The sequence below is a fragment of the Rattus norvegicus genome, chromosome 6 (genome assembly GCF_021556685.1).
Source record: "Rattus norvegicus strain SHRSP/BbbUtx chromosome 6, alternate assembly SHRSP_T2T, whole genome shotgun sequence".
NCBI classification, from domain to species: Eukaryota; Metazoa; Chordata; class Mammalia; order Rodentia; family Muridae; genus Rattus; species Rattus norvegicus.
The window spans coordinates 127,530,205-127,544,820 of record NC_141539.1 but is presented as its reverse complement, the minus strand read 5'-3'; the positions used below and the strand labels follow the sequence as shown (position 1 = coordinate 127,544,820).

General features: G+C 48.5%; 1 protein-coding gene across 6 annotated transcripts in view; it reads right to left on the bottom strand.

Moving 5' to 3' along the window:
* Positions 1-14,616, bottom strand: part of Rin3 (Ras and Rab interactor 3) — a 108,876-nt gene that overhangs the window by 64,500 nt on the left and 29,760 nt on the right. For 4 of the 6 annotated variants that reach the window (XR_015621954.1, NM_001414929.1, XM_087553443.1 and 1 more), the window contains 1 exon segment: positions 9,589-9,796. Coding sequence is in view for 3 of the 5 variants with exons in the window: in NM_001414929.1 (NP_001401858.1) it covers positions 9,589-9,796 (208 nt within the window). In the remaining 2 variants the exon portion in view is untranslated. 6 annotated transcript variants of the gene reach the window in all.

The following is a 14,616-nucleotide window of genomic DNA, read 5'->3' as shown; positions in this document are numbered from 1 at the left end:
ACAGGGATCCCAGGACATCCCCAAGTGTGAGGACATGACCCCGAGTGTGGGAGGTTCTGGAGAAGACCTCTCCTTAGGTCCCCAGTTCTGCTGCCACAACTACTGCTTATTAATCCCACCATGACACAGCCAGATCATCGTAGGCATGAATGTAGTGTCGTTAATAAAACACACAGTGGGCTCACTGTTCTGGTCCACAGCAGCTATGAATGCAGGGTTGCAATAAAACTCACAGTGATCTCACCACTCCTGGTCCTCGGCGGCTGGCATGTACTGTCTCCCCAGTTGGCCCCAAGCCTGAACTTGCAACTTCTCATACTAAGTCTACTAGGGGTGTGGTAATGAGGAAACAGAGGAGAGTCAGGTAATCCGGTTCTTAAGATGGAACCATCTCGCCATGCTCTTGAAGGTTCCACCATCTCGCCATGCTCTTGAAGGTTGCTTTGCTGTGAGCATGCATGGCCCATGTGGAAGTTAGCTGAGGTGGGAAATGGGAGACCAGTATCTCTCTTTCTCTGGGCAGGGTGGAGAGAACATGAGAACCAGAAGCAGAAGGGGGGAGAAGAGGAGTTGCTGGTCTGTTTCCTTGCTTCTAGATGCTTCCATTAGACCTTACTCCCTAGAGACAAATGGCTGAGACACTGACCTTGAACTGTCCCAAGGATATCTCTCAAATATGAAGCTACTTTGTTTCCTCCACAAGTTCAAGATCAACTTGCTTCTTTGCCCACAGATCTGTGGGAACCAGTGGGGCTGGAGGAAATGCATGTCAATGAATGTATGAGTGGGTGTGCCATAATATGAAATACAGCTGGTCTTTGTTTCCAGTTCTTGGTACAGAGCTTCAAAACCCTGGGAATTTCCTGAGGCAGGGGCATCTGTCATTTGTAAGAACTTTTCCAGACCAGGCATGGTGTTATGCTAACAGGAGCCCTTGGTTTCAGAGGAGGGCTGAACAGGGATTTCAGACCAGCCCTGCCCTGACCTAGGGGCGATGAGCAGAGTTGGGGTGGGTTCCATTTCATTCCTGCCTATGCAATGAGACCCCTGTAAAATGCAGCTGGCTAGATCTGGGAGCACATGTTGGAATTCTAGGGTTTCTGTCCTCCTATGAGTCTCTGTAAACTAGAAAAGTGACAGGGTGTGCAGGGGGCTCCTGGGCAGGAAAACCAGACTTCCTTAATTACAAGCTGCAGACCTCAGGCCTTGGCTCTGAGTGGAGAGAGGCCAGGGTGAGCTGTGTGGAAAGCAGATGACAGAAGCCGGCACTAGGACATCTGATCACTCCTGGATACTCAGCAGGGTGACTACTGACTGGCCACACTACCAAGGTGCCTGCTTCTGAGAGGTTTCCCTGGTTGAACAGGTCACTAGCAGACCTCAATGGTCTGCATCCTCACTAACCAGACTTGACAGACATTCGGGTCAGCAGTCTGGCTTCTCTGGCTCTTTTCACCTTTCTCTCAACACAATCCACTAGGAACCCGTCCCCCACCCTTCCCAAGTGGGGCACTGAGCTGTGCACCACACTGGGGACAAACTTCTGTGAACAGCCAGGGTTTCTCCATCTGATCTCTGAACTAGTCAGTGGTGACAGCCCCCGGGGCCAACGTAGATTCCAATGTAGAGCTGCTTTGGGCTGTCAGGGAGGCCACGTGCCCTCTCTGAGCAGCTTTGTAGGGAGGGAGACAAGATGGAGGATCCCAACCTTTCTCTTTAGAAAACTTCTCTTCTACCTCCAGCATCTTGGGGGCCTTCACAGCTCCCCGACCCCAAGACAGTTACAAGAGAGTTCATTTTGTGATAAATTAAGGCAACCTCTGAGGCTGCTGCGAATGACTCAGGACCCTTCCCCTGTCTGCCTTGGCCAGTATGGGGTATTTTTGTTGTTTTGTGTTTTGACATAGTGTCTTACTAGGTAGTCCAAGCTGCACTGAAATGTGATATGGAGCCTAACGATGGAGACTAACGATGAACGTGTAGTGATTTCTCCTGATTCAGCTTCCTGAGAACTGTGATTGCAGGCATGTGCAACCACAAGTCACCTTTCCAGGATGTTTGTTTTGGTTGTCTGAGGCAGGGTGTCACTGTGTAGCTACGGTGGTCTTGAACTCACAGAGATTCACCCACCTCCTATCTGCTTCCCATCTCTTATCTGCTGGGAAAAGATAGGATGGGTTTTGAACAGGCCAATGTTTTCAACAATAGCTGGGATGGGGAAAAAAAAGACTCAGGTAAAGAATTACACAGCCACAGCAATCCCCTCAAATTAACAGCTAAAACCCAGAATCTACATACACTCTAAATGGTTGTGCTTTCCCCCTTCATTTTGGACCTATATAATTAGAGCTGTTTGTAGCTGGAGGAATTTCCCATGATGCCTATGGGGATGCATCTAGTTTGGCAAAGGCCAGACCTACAGGTCTAGGTAGACAGCCCAGTGGCCATCCTGGGTTCATGTAGCTGTGGTAGCTCACCTGTAGCTCAAAATCCTCTCACACGGGGCTCCTGCCTCACCAGAGCTGGGAGTGTGTGCAGAGACCTGGAAACAGACTGAAGGAATTATTGCCCAAGATTCATTTATGAGCTGTGGGGGGAACTGTTACTCACCACTCCTCTGACTTACAACCTGGCCATGGTGAGGCCAGGCAGCATTTCTCAAGGCTGGCCACAGCTCATTGTCAGCTTGGGAGCTTTTGAAGCACACCAGCGGTTGGCTTCCTTTTCCAGAGAGCAGAAACACGACTTGGTGCCAATGGAGAGATTAGCCTCTCAAGAACTGAAGGGAGAGATCCAAATGTCCCAGTCCCACACAGAGTGTCCCCACTCGTGGCCCAGCAGGTCTGGGGATGTGGTTAGATGGAAGAGTCCTAGCGTCTTAAGACAAGCTAAAGGAATACGTGTTTGGACTGGGGGCTGAGATGCAGTAAGGTTTTAGGCCTTTGAAGGCAGCCGGTCATGGAATTGAGCAAGGCGCCACGCTTGGAAGCTACACTCAGGCCAAGGGTTCCCCTTGCAGGTCTGTCTCCTCAGGGTGGATGCAGCATGTGTCCCTGCTCTACAGGGCTGAACAAGGATAAGAGAGGGGACACAGGCTCCCCTGTGTTACCAAAGAACCTTGTCTGAATGGAATCAGCACCCTCGCCAGTCTGTCTGACAACATGCACTCCCAAGGCATTCTCTCAAGCTATGTCCTCACTAACAAAGATAAATGCACAAGAGGCTTCTCTCATTGAAGACTGTCTTTTAAGGGCTAGTGAGATGGCTTAGCGGGGAAGAGCATTTGCCACCAAACTCGATGACCTGAATTCCTGAACCCACATGGTGGGAGGAAAGAACCAATTCCCACAAGTTGCCCTCTGATCTCAACAACTCCCACCGTGGCAGGTGTCCCCCCCCCCCCATTAATAGATAACTTTTAGAAACCTGTCTTTTAAGCTGGAAGCGATAACAATTTAATAACAACAGATCCAGGTCACACACAGACCTTGGCTTCTAGGAGAATTCCTTAATCAAAGGAAGCAGAAGTCTTTGGAGACACAGGATGTGGCTGGTCCTGGGCTGAGGGCAGAGTGCATGAAGGCATCTTCTATGGCCAGAAAACAAAGTGATTCAAACAGAAAGCCGGAGATGATACCTGCTCTCACAGCTGTGGGGTGCTGGAGTCAAAGGGGCACAAGAGCCATGTCCTTGCTTGCTTTCTGTTAATGTGACAAATACGCGAGCAAAAGTAGTGTGGGGAGGAAAGAGTTAATTTCATCTTACTGCTCATGGTCTGTTATTGAAGGAAGTCATGGCAGGAAGTCGAGGCAGGTCCTGGACACAGGAACCGAAGCAGAGACCAAGTAAAGCTGCCTAGCTTGCTCTGCTTGCTCTCTTGACCAAGCCTGGATCATCTGCCTAGAGATGGCGTTGCCCACACTGAGCTAGGCCTTTCCCTAGTGATCATTAAGAAAATATACCGGTGAGTTGCCTGCAGGCCAGTCTTTCCCATTGAGGTCCCCTCTTCCCAGGTGATCCTAGATTGTGTCAAACTGACAAAACCTGTCCATCACAAGCCACTTAAGAGACTTCTGCCAACAACTTTACACAAACGATGCAAATTAGGAGCTAGGGAGATATGTTAGTGCATAAAGTGCTTACCTTGCAAGCATCAGGACCTGAGTCCTATTCAGAACCCACGCTAAGGTAGCACATACTGTGATCCCAGTACTGAGGAGGCAGAGACAGGTGGAAGATCCCTGAGGGCTCACTGCACAGCTACCTTAGCTGCCTTATTGGAGCCCAGGTTCTACGAGACCTTGTCTCAGTAATGAATGAAGAAAGAAAGAAGAAGAAAAGGAAAGAAGAATGAAAGAGAAAGAAAGAATGAAAGCAAGAAAGAAAGCAACCGGAAAAAACAACACAGGAAGTTGACCTTTGGCCTCCACAGCTGGGGTGCAAACACAAGGTTGCAAGTTAGTTTGCACCCAAGGTATAAAACTAGTTTCACGATTACACATTGTTGCGATTAAGTAAACAGACAAAGCGAAAGAGATGACTCTCAGGCAGAATCCCAATGCCATCTGGAGTCCTGTCATCCAGGAGGCAGGGTAATGCCCCTGCTTACAGCAGAGTGACTTTTCTTCCAAAGAGTAGTAGGGAAAGGGGGGCAGAATGAGGCCGAGGGAGAGAGATGCCACAAACTGACAGCAGGCAAACAAATCCACCACCACCAGGACAAGGTACATGGCTATTTGGTACTTTCTGTGGTTTCGATAGGAAATGTCCCCTACAGTTTCGTGTGTTGAAGACTTGAAGCCAAGGTCCCTGACTTAGGGCTAATTCAGAGGCTCTGGAAACATTAGGAGATATGGCTTGGCTAAAGGAAGTAGATCAGTTGGGGGCAGGTCCTTATATGTCCCTTGCCCCTTCCTGTCTGGCTTTGCTCCATCACTTCCTTTCTACCATGGAGTGATGGGCTTCGCTCTGTCGCTTCCTGTCTACCATGAGGTGATGGGCTTTATCACTGGCTCTCTGCCGTAGTTCAGCCCACTTCAGGGCCATAGCAATGTTGTCAACCAAATACAAAGCGAGATCTCTCAAAACTATGAGGCCACATAAATCTTTCATCTTTTAAACTGTTTCTCTCAGGAATTCATCATAGAGCGAAAACGATGACTAACAAAGGACCTTTTAATGATGGTGGGCTGTCATTGGCTTTGCCTCTGTTCTGGAGAGGGTCTTGGTGCAGACAGAGGACATAGGGTCTTACCAGATCCAGGCTTTAGTTGACACTCATGTACTGGGACTGGTACAGTAACTATGGCAATGGTTGGTTAACTGCTGCCATTAGGGGGACCTTGCATGCAGTGGACATAGGGCATGCTCTGTTCTCAGGGCACAGGGTATGCTTTGCTCTGTGCTTGTAACTTTTCCATAATTCTAGAAACCATTCTAACTAAAATAACAAGTCAGCCCGCGTGCAGGAGAAATAAAGGCAACTTTCTGATTGCCCTGCTGCCGAATGCATGGCTCTTTTATTTTCCTTTTAAAAAGGGGGGACCACAGTGTTCCCAACCCCTTATCAGAGAAGAGGCTGCTAGGAGTGAGGCAGGTCCTGGGGAAGGAAGTGGATGTGGCCAAGGTCACACGGACACTGGGGACAAGTGAGCTGGCTCCAGGCAAGACAAAGGCTGCCTCTCACAATGCTGCAGGAGGTAAATCCGGATCTCTAGGCTGTGTCTTACAACACAGCCATGATGTTTGACCACCCATGATGTTTGTCTCTTTCAAAATAGTGACATCACTGCACTGGTTCTATGGGAACCACACTGTGTAGCAAAAGGCTTTCCCAACATCTTTGAAGATCGCTAAATGGGCATTTTTTCTCCTCCTTTTTCTATGGAATGGAGTCTCACACTGTGCTCCAAGCTGGCCTGAATCCACTGAGCTATATTCCCAGCTCCACTCTTCCTAGCTGTGTGATTTTAGGCAAAAGAGGCAACATCTCTGTACCTTAACTTCCTCATCTGGAAAGGAAGCTGATTACTTACACCTAGCTGTCAGGATCGGCTACAAGGCTCAGATAACGTCAGCAAGTAGCCACCTTAGCTTGTGTAAGTGTATTACGGGATGTTGGCTCAACAGTGATAAAATAGCCTAGTGATCACATCTTAGAACACAGCCCTGCCCTGAGCTAAGACACTGGAATCTCAACACAATCTGCTCACACCCTCCTCTCTTCACCAAACCACCCCAGGATCATTTGTTCTAAGCCAGCCTGGTACTGTGTAAATGGGGATTCTGCTGCATCATTTAGGGTCTGCATTGTTCCGGTGCAGGTCAACTGCTCTCCTCCCAATATTTTCCATCCAATGGTTAATGTGCAGGTGCAATATGGGGATAGAAGGGTGACTGTATTTGTTTCTTTCTTGTCCCTCCTTTGTTGGTGGCTCTACTCTGCACAGGTAAGCCTGGACGTGGGTCTACCACTCACTAGCCTCATAACCCCAGGCAGGTGACACTGCCACCACCATTCTATCCCTTCTACCTCCCAACCCCGTCTCTGCTTAGCACCTGGTCTTCCCTAGACTCCTAGACTCCAGCCCGGCCTCTTGCAGTCAGCTCTGTATGTCTTTATCCCAGGGCTGTTCCTGACGGGTGACTGTTCTCACAGGACAGGCAGAGGGAAAAGGCTGTAAAGCGAACCGTCTAACCTCCATGATAGTAACTGACTGATGACCAGAACGAAGTCTGTGGACCCTCAGATGACCGAGCCCCAGGGATGCACTCCACACTGCCTTCCAGGGGGTTCAGTCAGTGTGCACGACCTCTGCCTGTCTCTCTTTCTGCTGCTTCCTGAGGGCTCTCTTCAGGACACCAGAGGCTCTAAAAGGCTGGCACTGACAAAATCTGAACTCAGGCCTCTGAATGGCTTGTGAAACAGGACAAAGGCAGAGCCCTCGACATCTGGACAGCACAGGGTTGGTGCTTGCAGATGACAAACAGGACCCTAGGGGGCCTGGGAGATCAAGGCTTTGTGCTTTTTGAAGGAAGGATGGTGGGGGGGATTGGGGTGCTTGCTAAACACAGCATATAGAGAGCCCTGCTCTAGCCACAGAAATACTTATGTCAAGGCCACAACTTCTATTGCCCCACTTTGTGGTATGAACCCCATCAGTATTCTACCAAGGGCAAAGAGGGTGGATCTGTTCCTCACAACTCAGTCTAGACCCATCTTCATATACCCAGGACACAGGCTTCCCGGTAGCCATGCCCCCCCTCCTGCCCCCAACACACATCACACCTCCCCCCTTCTCTCTCTCTCTCTCTCTCTCTCTCTCTCTCACACACACACACACACAAACACACACACACACACACACACACACACACGCACACACACGTCAGGCATTTGAATACTTGGTCCTCAGTTAGTGGCACTGTTTGGGGAGGTTTAGAAGGTGTGGCCTTGCTGGAGGGAGTACGTCACTGGGGCAGGCCCTGAGAGTAAACAGTCTTACCTACTTCTATTCTAGTTTGCTCTTTCTGTACCTGTGCTGGTGCGTGATATTAGCTCTCAGCTTGCTACTCCAGTAGCCACACCTGCCACTTCTCCCCGATAGACTCTCATTCCTCTGGAACCGTCAGCCCAGACAAACTCTTTCTTTTGTAAATTGCCTTGCTCAAAAGTGTTCATCACAGCAACAGAAAAGCAACCAATAACGTAGCCCCCACCAGCTTGCTCCTCGATTTGCTTTGAGCTGCTTCCTCTAAGAATGGGGGAGGGAAAGATACAGGCTGCTAGGGCTTCCTACTGTGTTGTGTGGGTCACTGTCACTGAAGGACTAGAAACCTTTAGTGAAAGGAATACATAGCAGGTTTTATCTGGGTCACAGCATCTTTGGTCTCCCTGCTTCTTGCTGTGCATTACTTGCACTATTATGGGGAAAGAGGCCTCTATGAACACCCAGGCTGACCTATGTATGGACTGGGATAGGCTGGGTGGGCTCAGGGATATTATCACCTTCCCAGCCCCTGCATGCTCCGCGGCAGAGTGGCGGGGTCTTTGACACCCTGGCTCCTAGTCACCTCAGTTTTCAGGCAGAAATGACAGGTCCGAGGATCTTATTTATTTTGTGGTAAGAGTCTGTACCCCAAGTCCCACATTGAGGATAATTCCCAGGAGATACACAAGTGCCACAAGCCAAACCCAGATGAGGACAGCTAGGAAGCAAGAGACCCCAGTGTCAGACAGACACCGAGAGATAAGGGTCCAGGAGCATTTAGACAGCTCAGGTTCAAATCCCAGCTCTGCCACTCTGCCATGTGCTCCTGGGAAGTAGCAACAGCCGGAGTGGGTACTTAGAAGATCATGGCTCGTTCCTGAGCAGACGGTGGGAGAGAGCCTCGGACACAGTGAACCCTTGGGGGACATGACCACTAGCATGTGGGGTGCTGTGTGAACATGAGAAAGAGACAATGTTGGCTTCTGTCAAGATGATTGTGGGAGCATAGAGGGTGCTGGGGTGGGGAGGAGACACGGATAGAAGCTGCTAATGGGGACAGGGCTGTCTTCTGGGGCGATGAGAATGCCTTAGAACCAGATGGAGTCAGTAGTAGCATAGTACCCAGAGAACGCTAAATGCCTGTGGTGCACTTTAAATGTCTCTTTTTATGTGATGTGATGCATATTTTGCTTTAACTTTTTTTTTTAAAAAGCCTTCTGGGATGTGAGTTGGCCTAGAGTAGGTGGAAAAAACCTTTATAAGACATTCTACTTCTGACAGTTTTGTTCATTTCTGTCCAGTTTGTTTTTTTAAAAGATAATGAAGGCATATATGGATCACTTTTATAATTAAAACAAATTACATGCTGTTTTCAAAAGGGAGTAGCATTTGAGAAAATGTGTATGGGGGTGACAGGAGCATAGGAGATGCGGTGACTCATTTTATCAACTGTCACCTGGCACCTCTGTCTGTCTACCCAGCCATCATCACCCTATTCATATTCAACCACCCATCTTCTATCTACCACCCTCTATCCTCTAGTTATTATCCATCTATCATCTGTCTGTCTGTCCACCCATCTATATCATCTGTCCATCATCCAGCAATCATCCATCCATTCATGTATCATCCATTCATCATCCATCCATCATCCATCTATCCATCATCCGTCCATCTATTAGCCATCTATCCATCCATCCACCCATTATCCATCCATCTATCCATCCATTCACCCACCCACCCACTACTGCTAAGTCTCTCCTCCCATGTACTAGGACCAGCACTTGGAGAGGAGATTTTAAAGCTCCTATTTCAAAGAGACAAAAATGAGCCCCAGAAACTTAACATCATTTGCCCACCTCAAAGCTTCCAGAACACCTGCTGATGAACCACATGGCCTCTTACTTTGTCTATAAACAAGTGGCAGGTAGATCATGTGTCCTGACACCCTTGTCCTTGATCAGTGGCCTAGCTCCCCAAGTCAGAGGAAGCTAACACAATCCTGTCTGATGCCTGAATGCCTCAGGACGCCCTGCCAGCATACAACCTCCCCCTGTGCCCCTCACAGCTGTACCTGCTGTGCACAGAACTGACTTACCCCAGCCATCTCCTGCTGCAGGATCTTGGCAGCCTCTGCCTGGCCTATCCCTAGCTGTAGCCACACAGGACAGGTCTTCACCAGCTTCTCTAGAACACTGATGCCCCGGTGTGGGATGCAGTTCCTCGGGGTGGTTGGCAGACGAGGCCTCATGCCGTCTTTCTCCTCATCTTCCTCTCCCTCTCCTTTGCCAGCATCTGGAATAGGACTGAGAACAGGACACAGAGTCAAATGGTCAGCCCGTGCTGCAGCTGGCCTCGAAGGGTAGTCAGTAAGTGTCGATTTGCTCATTTAGTATCTATGTGGCCAGGGCGCTTTTGGGGAATGGTATCAACAGGTGAGTCTCCATGTAAGGCATTATAACAAGAAAGACATGCCCAGAAATGGCCAGGTATGGTACAAGAAGGGATTAAATCTCACAGGAGTAGGGTGGACACAGTGGCTAAATTTCAATCCCAGTGAACTGAAGGAAGCTGAGAGGATCCATGACAAGGGGTTTTGAAACCTTTTTTTTTTTTCTTTTTCTTTTTTTCGGAGCTGGGGACCGAACCCAGGGCCTTGCGCTTACGAGGCAAGTGCTCTACCACTGAGCCAAATCCCCAACCCCGTTTTGAAACCTTTTAATTGAAGAACATCTGGCAGGCTATGAGATTCACGGCTAGCTCCATTTTCTACCTGTCCGCCATCCACTGTGACTTCCCACAGGTTGATCACTGGGTTCTTAAGAATAACCAGTCCTGGGCTGTAGAGATAGCTCAACCGTTAAGGGATAGGCTCGCAACCAAAGCTATGAGAAGAACTGGGTCTCACTGAAAATATAGGCTGAGAGCATTTTAGGCTCAGGTGACAGCAGTGTGCAAAATGGTCAAGAAAGAAAGAGAAGGGAACCCCACAAACCATCCAGGAATTTGCATCTCAGAGAGAGAAGACAGGTAGGTGGAGTAGGTCAAACAGTGAAACTGCAGGGGAAGGACCGGGGAGGTCTGGACAGTGACTTTGGACTGAAAACTTGCAGGTGTCTGGGAGAGATATGTGTTCAGCAGAAGGACCCAGGGCTTAAGGGTTGAGTGTAGAAGGAGGTGGTGTTACAGGCAGGAAGGGGACCCCAGTGTCTTGGGAGTCACTGGGGGCATTGGCTCTAAGTATTCAAGCAGCTTCTGTTGAGGCCCAGGACCTAGGGAAGGAGCCTCTGACATCCTGTTCCCTGGAGGAGACTTTGGGATCTTTCCCAGCCCACAGAGGCAGAGCCTCTCTCTCTCTCTCCCTCACAATCCTCCCTGCATCATGAGCTGCAGGCTGCTGCTCTCGGGTGACCAAGTGGAAACTGTTTCAGGCTCTAGCTTGAGTCACGGGCCCTAATACTGTGCTTCCCTACTCTAGAACTCCACTCCCTAAGAATTCAGGCCAGTGCCCTGTTATTCAAGGCATTTTCACCCTGAAAGAACCCCCCCCAAAGGCTGCTGTCCATCACCCCCACATATCTTTCTGCAGTCTCTTGCCTGAGTTCCCTGTCTGCCTATAGTTCCCAGGGGGTTCTTGTCTTTCTCTCCCCAAACTCACTCCAGCTGACAGGCCAAGGTATGAGGGAGAGGAGAAGGGGAAAGCAATTATCATATAAGGAAAATAGTTTAGTTAGAGGCGAGAACATCTGCCCAGGTCTGGGGTGACAATTCAGTAGGTATAGTATTCGCCACACGAGCGTGAGGATGTAAGAGTTTGATGCCCAGAATTTACATACAAAAACGGCATGGCAGCCCATACTTGCAGGCCCAGCACTGAGGAGGTAGAGACAGAGAGATGCCTGAGGCTTGCTGTCCAGGCAGCCTCCATGGTGAGTTCTAGACCCTGTGTTTTAGTTAGAGTTACTACTGCTGTGAAGAGACACCATGACCATGGCGACTCTTACAAAGGAAAGCCTCTAACTGGGGCCGGCTCACAGTCTCAGAGGTTTAGTTCATTGTCATCATGGTGGGGAGCATGGAGGCAGACAGGGTTGCTGGAGAAGGAGCTAAGAGTTCTCTACATCTGAACCCACAGGCTGGAGGCAGAGAAAGAGCCACTGGGCCTGGCTTTAGCTTTTGAAACCTCAAAGCCTAACCCCCAGTGACACGGTTCCTCCACTAAGGCCATACTTCCTAATTCTTAAGTGGTGCCACTCCCTAACGACAAGGTGGAAGGTGTCTGAAGAATAATACAGGACTTCATCTTCTGCCCTCCACGCACGTGTACCTGTGCAAGTGCATACAGACGTGCACATACCTCTGCCCACCAATCTGAGGAGAAATACTTGCAAAACACATACTTCATGAGCGACACTCGAGTCAATTAAAAAAAGGGAAGTCAAAAGATTTGAAAAGAGTCTCCAAAAGCAACACATATGGGCCAATAAGCAGGGAAAGGCTCTGAAAGCCCTTGGTCATTAGAGACATGCAAATTAAAACCACAAGGTGCTACCAAGGTGTCACCACAGAACTGACTGAAATCAGGACTGCCCCTGCCACTTCTGCTGAGGGCAGTTCAGGTATCAGAAGGCTCTCAGATTTGCTAGTCTGAATGTAAACTGGTACAACCACTTTGGAAAATGACAGGGCAGATTGTCGTAACCTGAACACACGGGCTCCGTGGCAGGTCCTGCTTCTTGGTACGTTCCCTAAAGGAACAAAAGCCCATCTGTCAAAAAAAAAAAAATAGGCCAGAAGATGGTCACGGCAGCTTAACTCACAATAACTCAAAAGTGGTCCAGGCATTGAACTGCCTGAGGATCCAGCTATACCTCTCTTGGGTATATACCCAAAAGATGCCCCAACATATAAAAAAGACACATGCTCCACTATGTTCATCGCAGCCTTATTTATAACAGCCAGAAGCTGGAAAGAACCCAGATGCCCTTCAACAGAGGAATGGATACAGAAAATGTGGTACATCTACACAATGGAATATTACCCAGCTATCAAAAACAATGACTTTATGAAATTCGTAGGCAAATGGTTGGAACTGGAAAATATCATCCTGAGTGAGGTAACCCAATCACAGAAAAACACACATGGTATGCACTCATTGATAAGTGGCTATTAGTCCAAATGCTTGAATTACCCTAGATGCCTAGAACAAATGAAACTCAAGACGGATGATCAAAATGTGAATGCTTCACTCCTTCTTTAAAAGGGGAACAAGAATACCCTTGGCAGGGAAGAGAGAGGCAAAGATTAAAACAGAGACAGAAGGAACACCCATTCAGAGCCTGCCCCACATGTGGCCCATACATATACAGCCATCCAATTAGACAAGATGGATGAAGCAAAGAAGTGCAAGCTGACAGGAGCCGGATGTAGATCGCTCCTGAGAGACACAGCCAGAATACAGCAAACACAGAGGCGAATGCCAGGAGCAAACCACTGAACTGAGAATAGGACCCCCGTTGAAGGAATCAGAGAAAGAACTGGAAGAGCTTGAAGGGGCGTGAGACCCCTTATGAACAACAATGCCAAGCAACCAGAGCTTCCAGGGACTAAGCCACTACCTAAAGACTATACATGGACTGACCCTAGACTCTGACCTCATAGGTAGCAATGAATATCCTAGTAAGAGCACCAGTGGAAGGGGAAGCCCTGGGTCCTGCTAAGACTGAACCCCCAGTGAACTAGATTGTTGGGGGGAGGGCGGCAATGGGGGGAGGATGGGGAGGGGAACACCGATAAGAAAGGGGAGGTGGGAGGGGGATGTTTGCCTGGAAACCGGGAAAGGGAATAACACTCGAAATGTATATAAGAAATAATCAAGTTAATAAAAAAAAAAAAGTAAAAAAAAAAAAAGTGGTCCAGGTACCCATCGATGGGAGGAGGAGAATGAAGAGGCTGGGCTCCCTACACAAGGCAGCATCTAGCCATAAAGATATCTACTGATGACTAACCACATGGTTGAATCACAAAATCCCACAGTGAATCAAAGCCAGGGGCAAAGAAAACAGTTTCTGTGAACCAACGTGAAGTTCTAATGGTGTCTATTTACATATGCGTGTTTGTTTGCTTTGCTTATATATCCATTTTTACACTAAGGCAGTAATGAACGGTAATCTAATACTGAGCTCTGTAATTAACAACCCACACGCCAACATATTCAGGGAGGTCTGCGTTTTCTCTGCAACACATAGAGATAAAGTGAACTTACGAGGGATGAAGGCATGTAATAATGCAAACAAAGGGGCAGGAGAGATGGCTCAGTGGTTAAGAGCACTGACTGCTCTTCCAGAGGTCCTGAGTTCAAATCCCAGCACCCACATGGTGGCTCACAACCATCTGTAATGAGATCTGATGTCCTTTTCTAGTGTGCCTGAAGACAGCTACAGTGTATTTCTATATAATAAACAAATAAATCTTTAAAAAACAGTGCAAACAAAGAATATTAAGGGTCAATGGGAGGCATGACCGTTCACTGCAAAGTCCTCTCTGCTTTGTCTGAGTGCTTAACATTTCATTTCACTTTTCAGGAAACCGGCTAAGATAAAGTTCTTCGCACCTCATGTGGCCAGACCAGATAAAGACTACTTGCCCAGATCTGAATACACGCTGTGTGACTTCAGGCTACTATTTCACCTCTCTGGGCTTCAGTTTAATTACCTTTGTTAAAAAAAAGTCTTGATTTCACGGATTACTGTGCCAATCTGATGCAGTGACCGTTGAGGATTTACGACCCTGCTTACTAGTGTAAGAGCTTACCCCTTAGCTCTCTTCCTGCCACCCCCACCCCCGTGTAGAGTTGATATGAGGACTCAGCACATCTGACTGCAATGAATAGTGCTCACATCTGTGATTCTATCTTGTGTCCAAGACACCTGGTCTGGGTGTCAACCTTCGAGATACAGAGCATAGGAGACATGGAGCCTCATATGAACTTGGTTGCCAAGAGAATCCAATTTTCTTGACCATGTAACAAGCCACAAGGAGAATGATTTTCATGCCCCAAGCACAGATGAATAGGCAAGGCCGGCATGGTGCATGCACCTGGCAGTGACAAGCGCCATAGACCAAC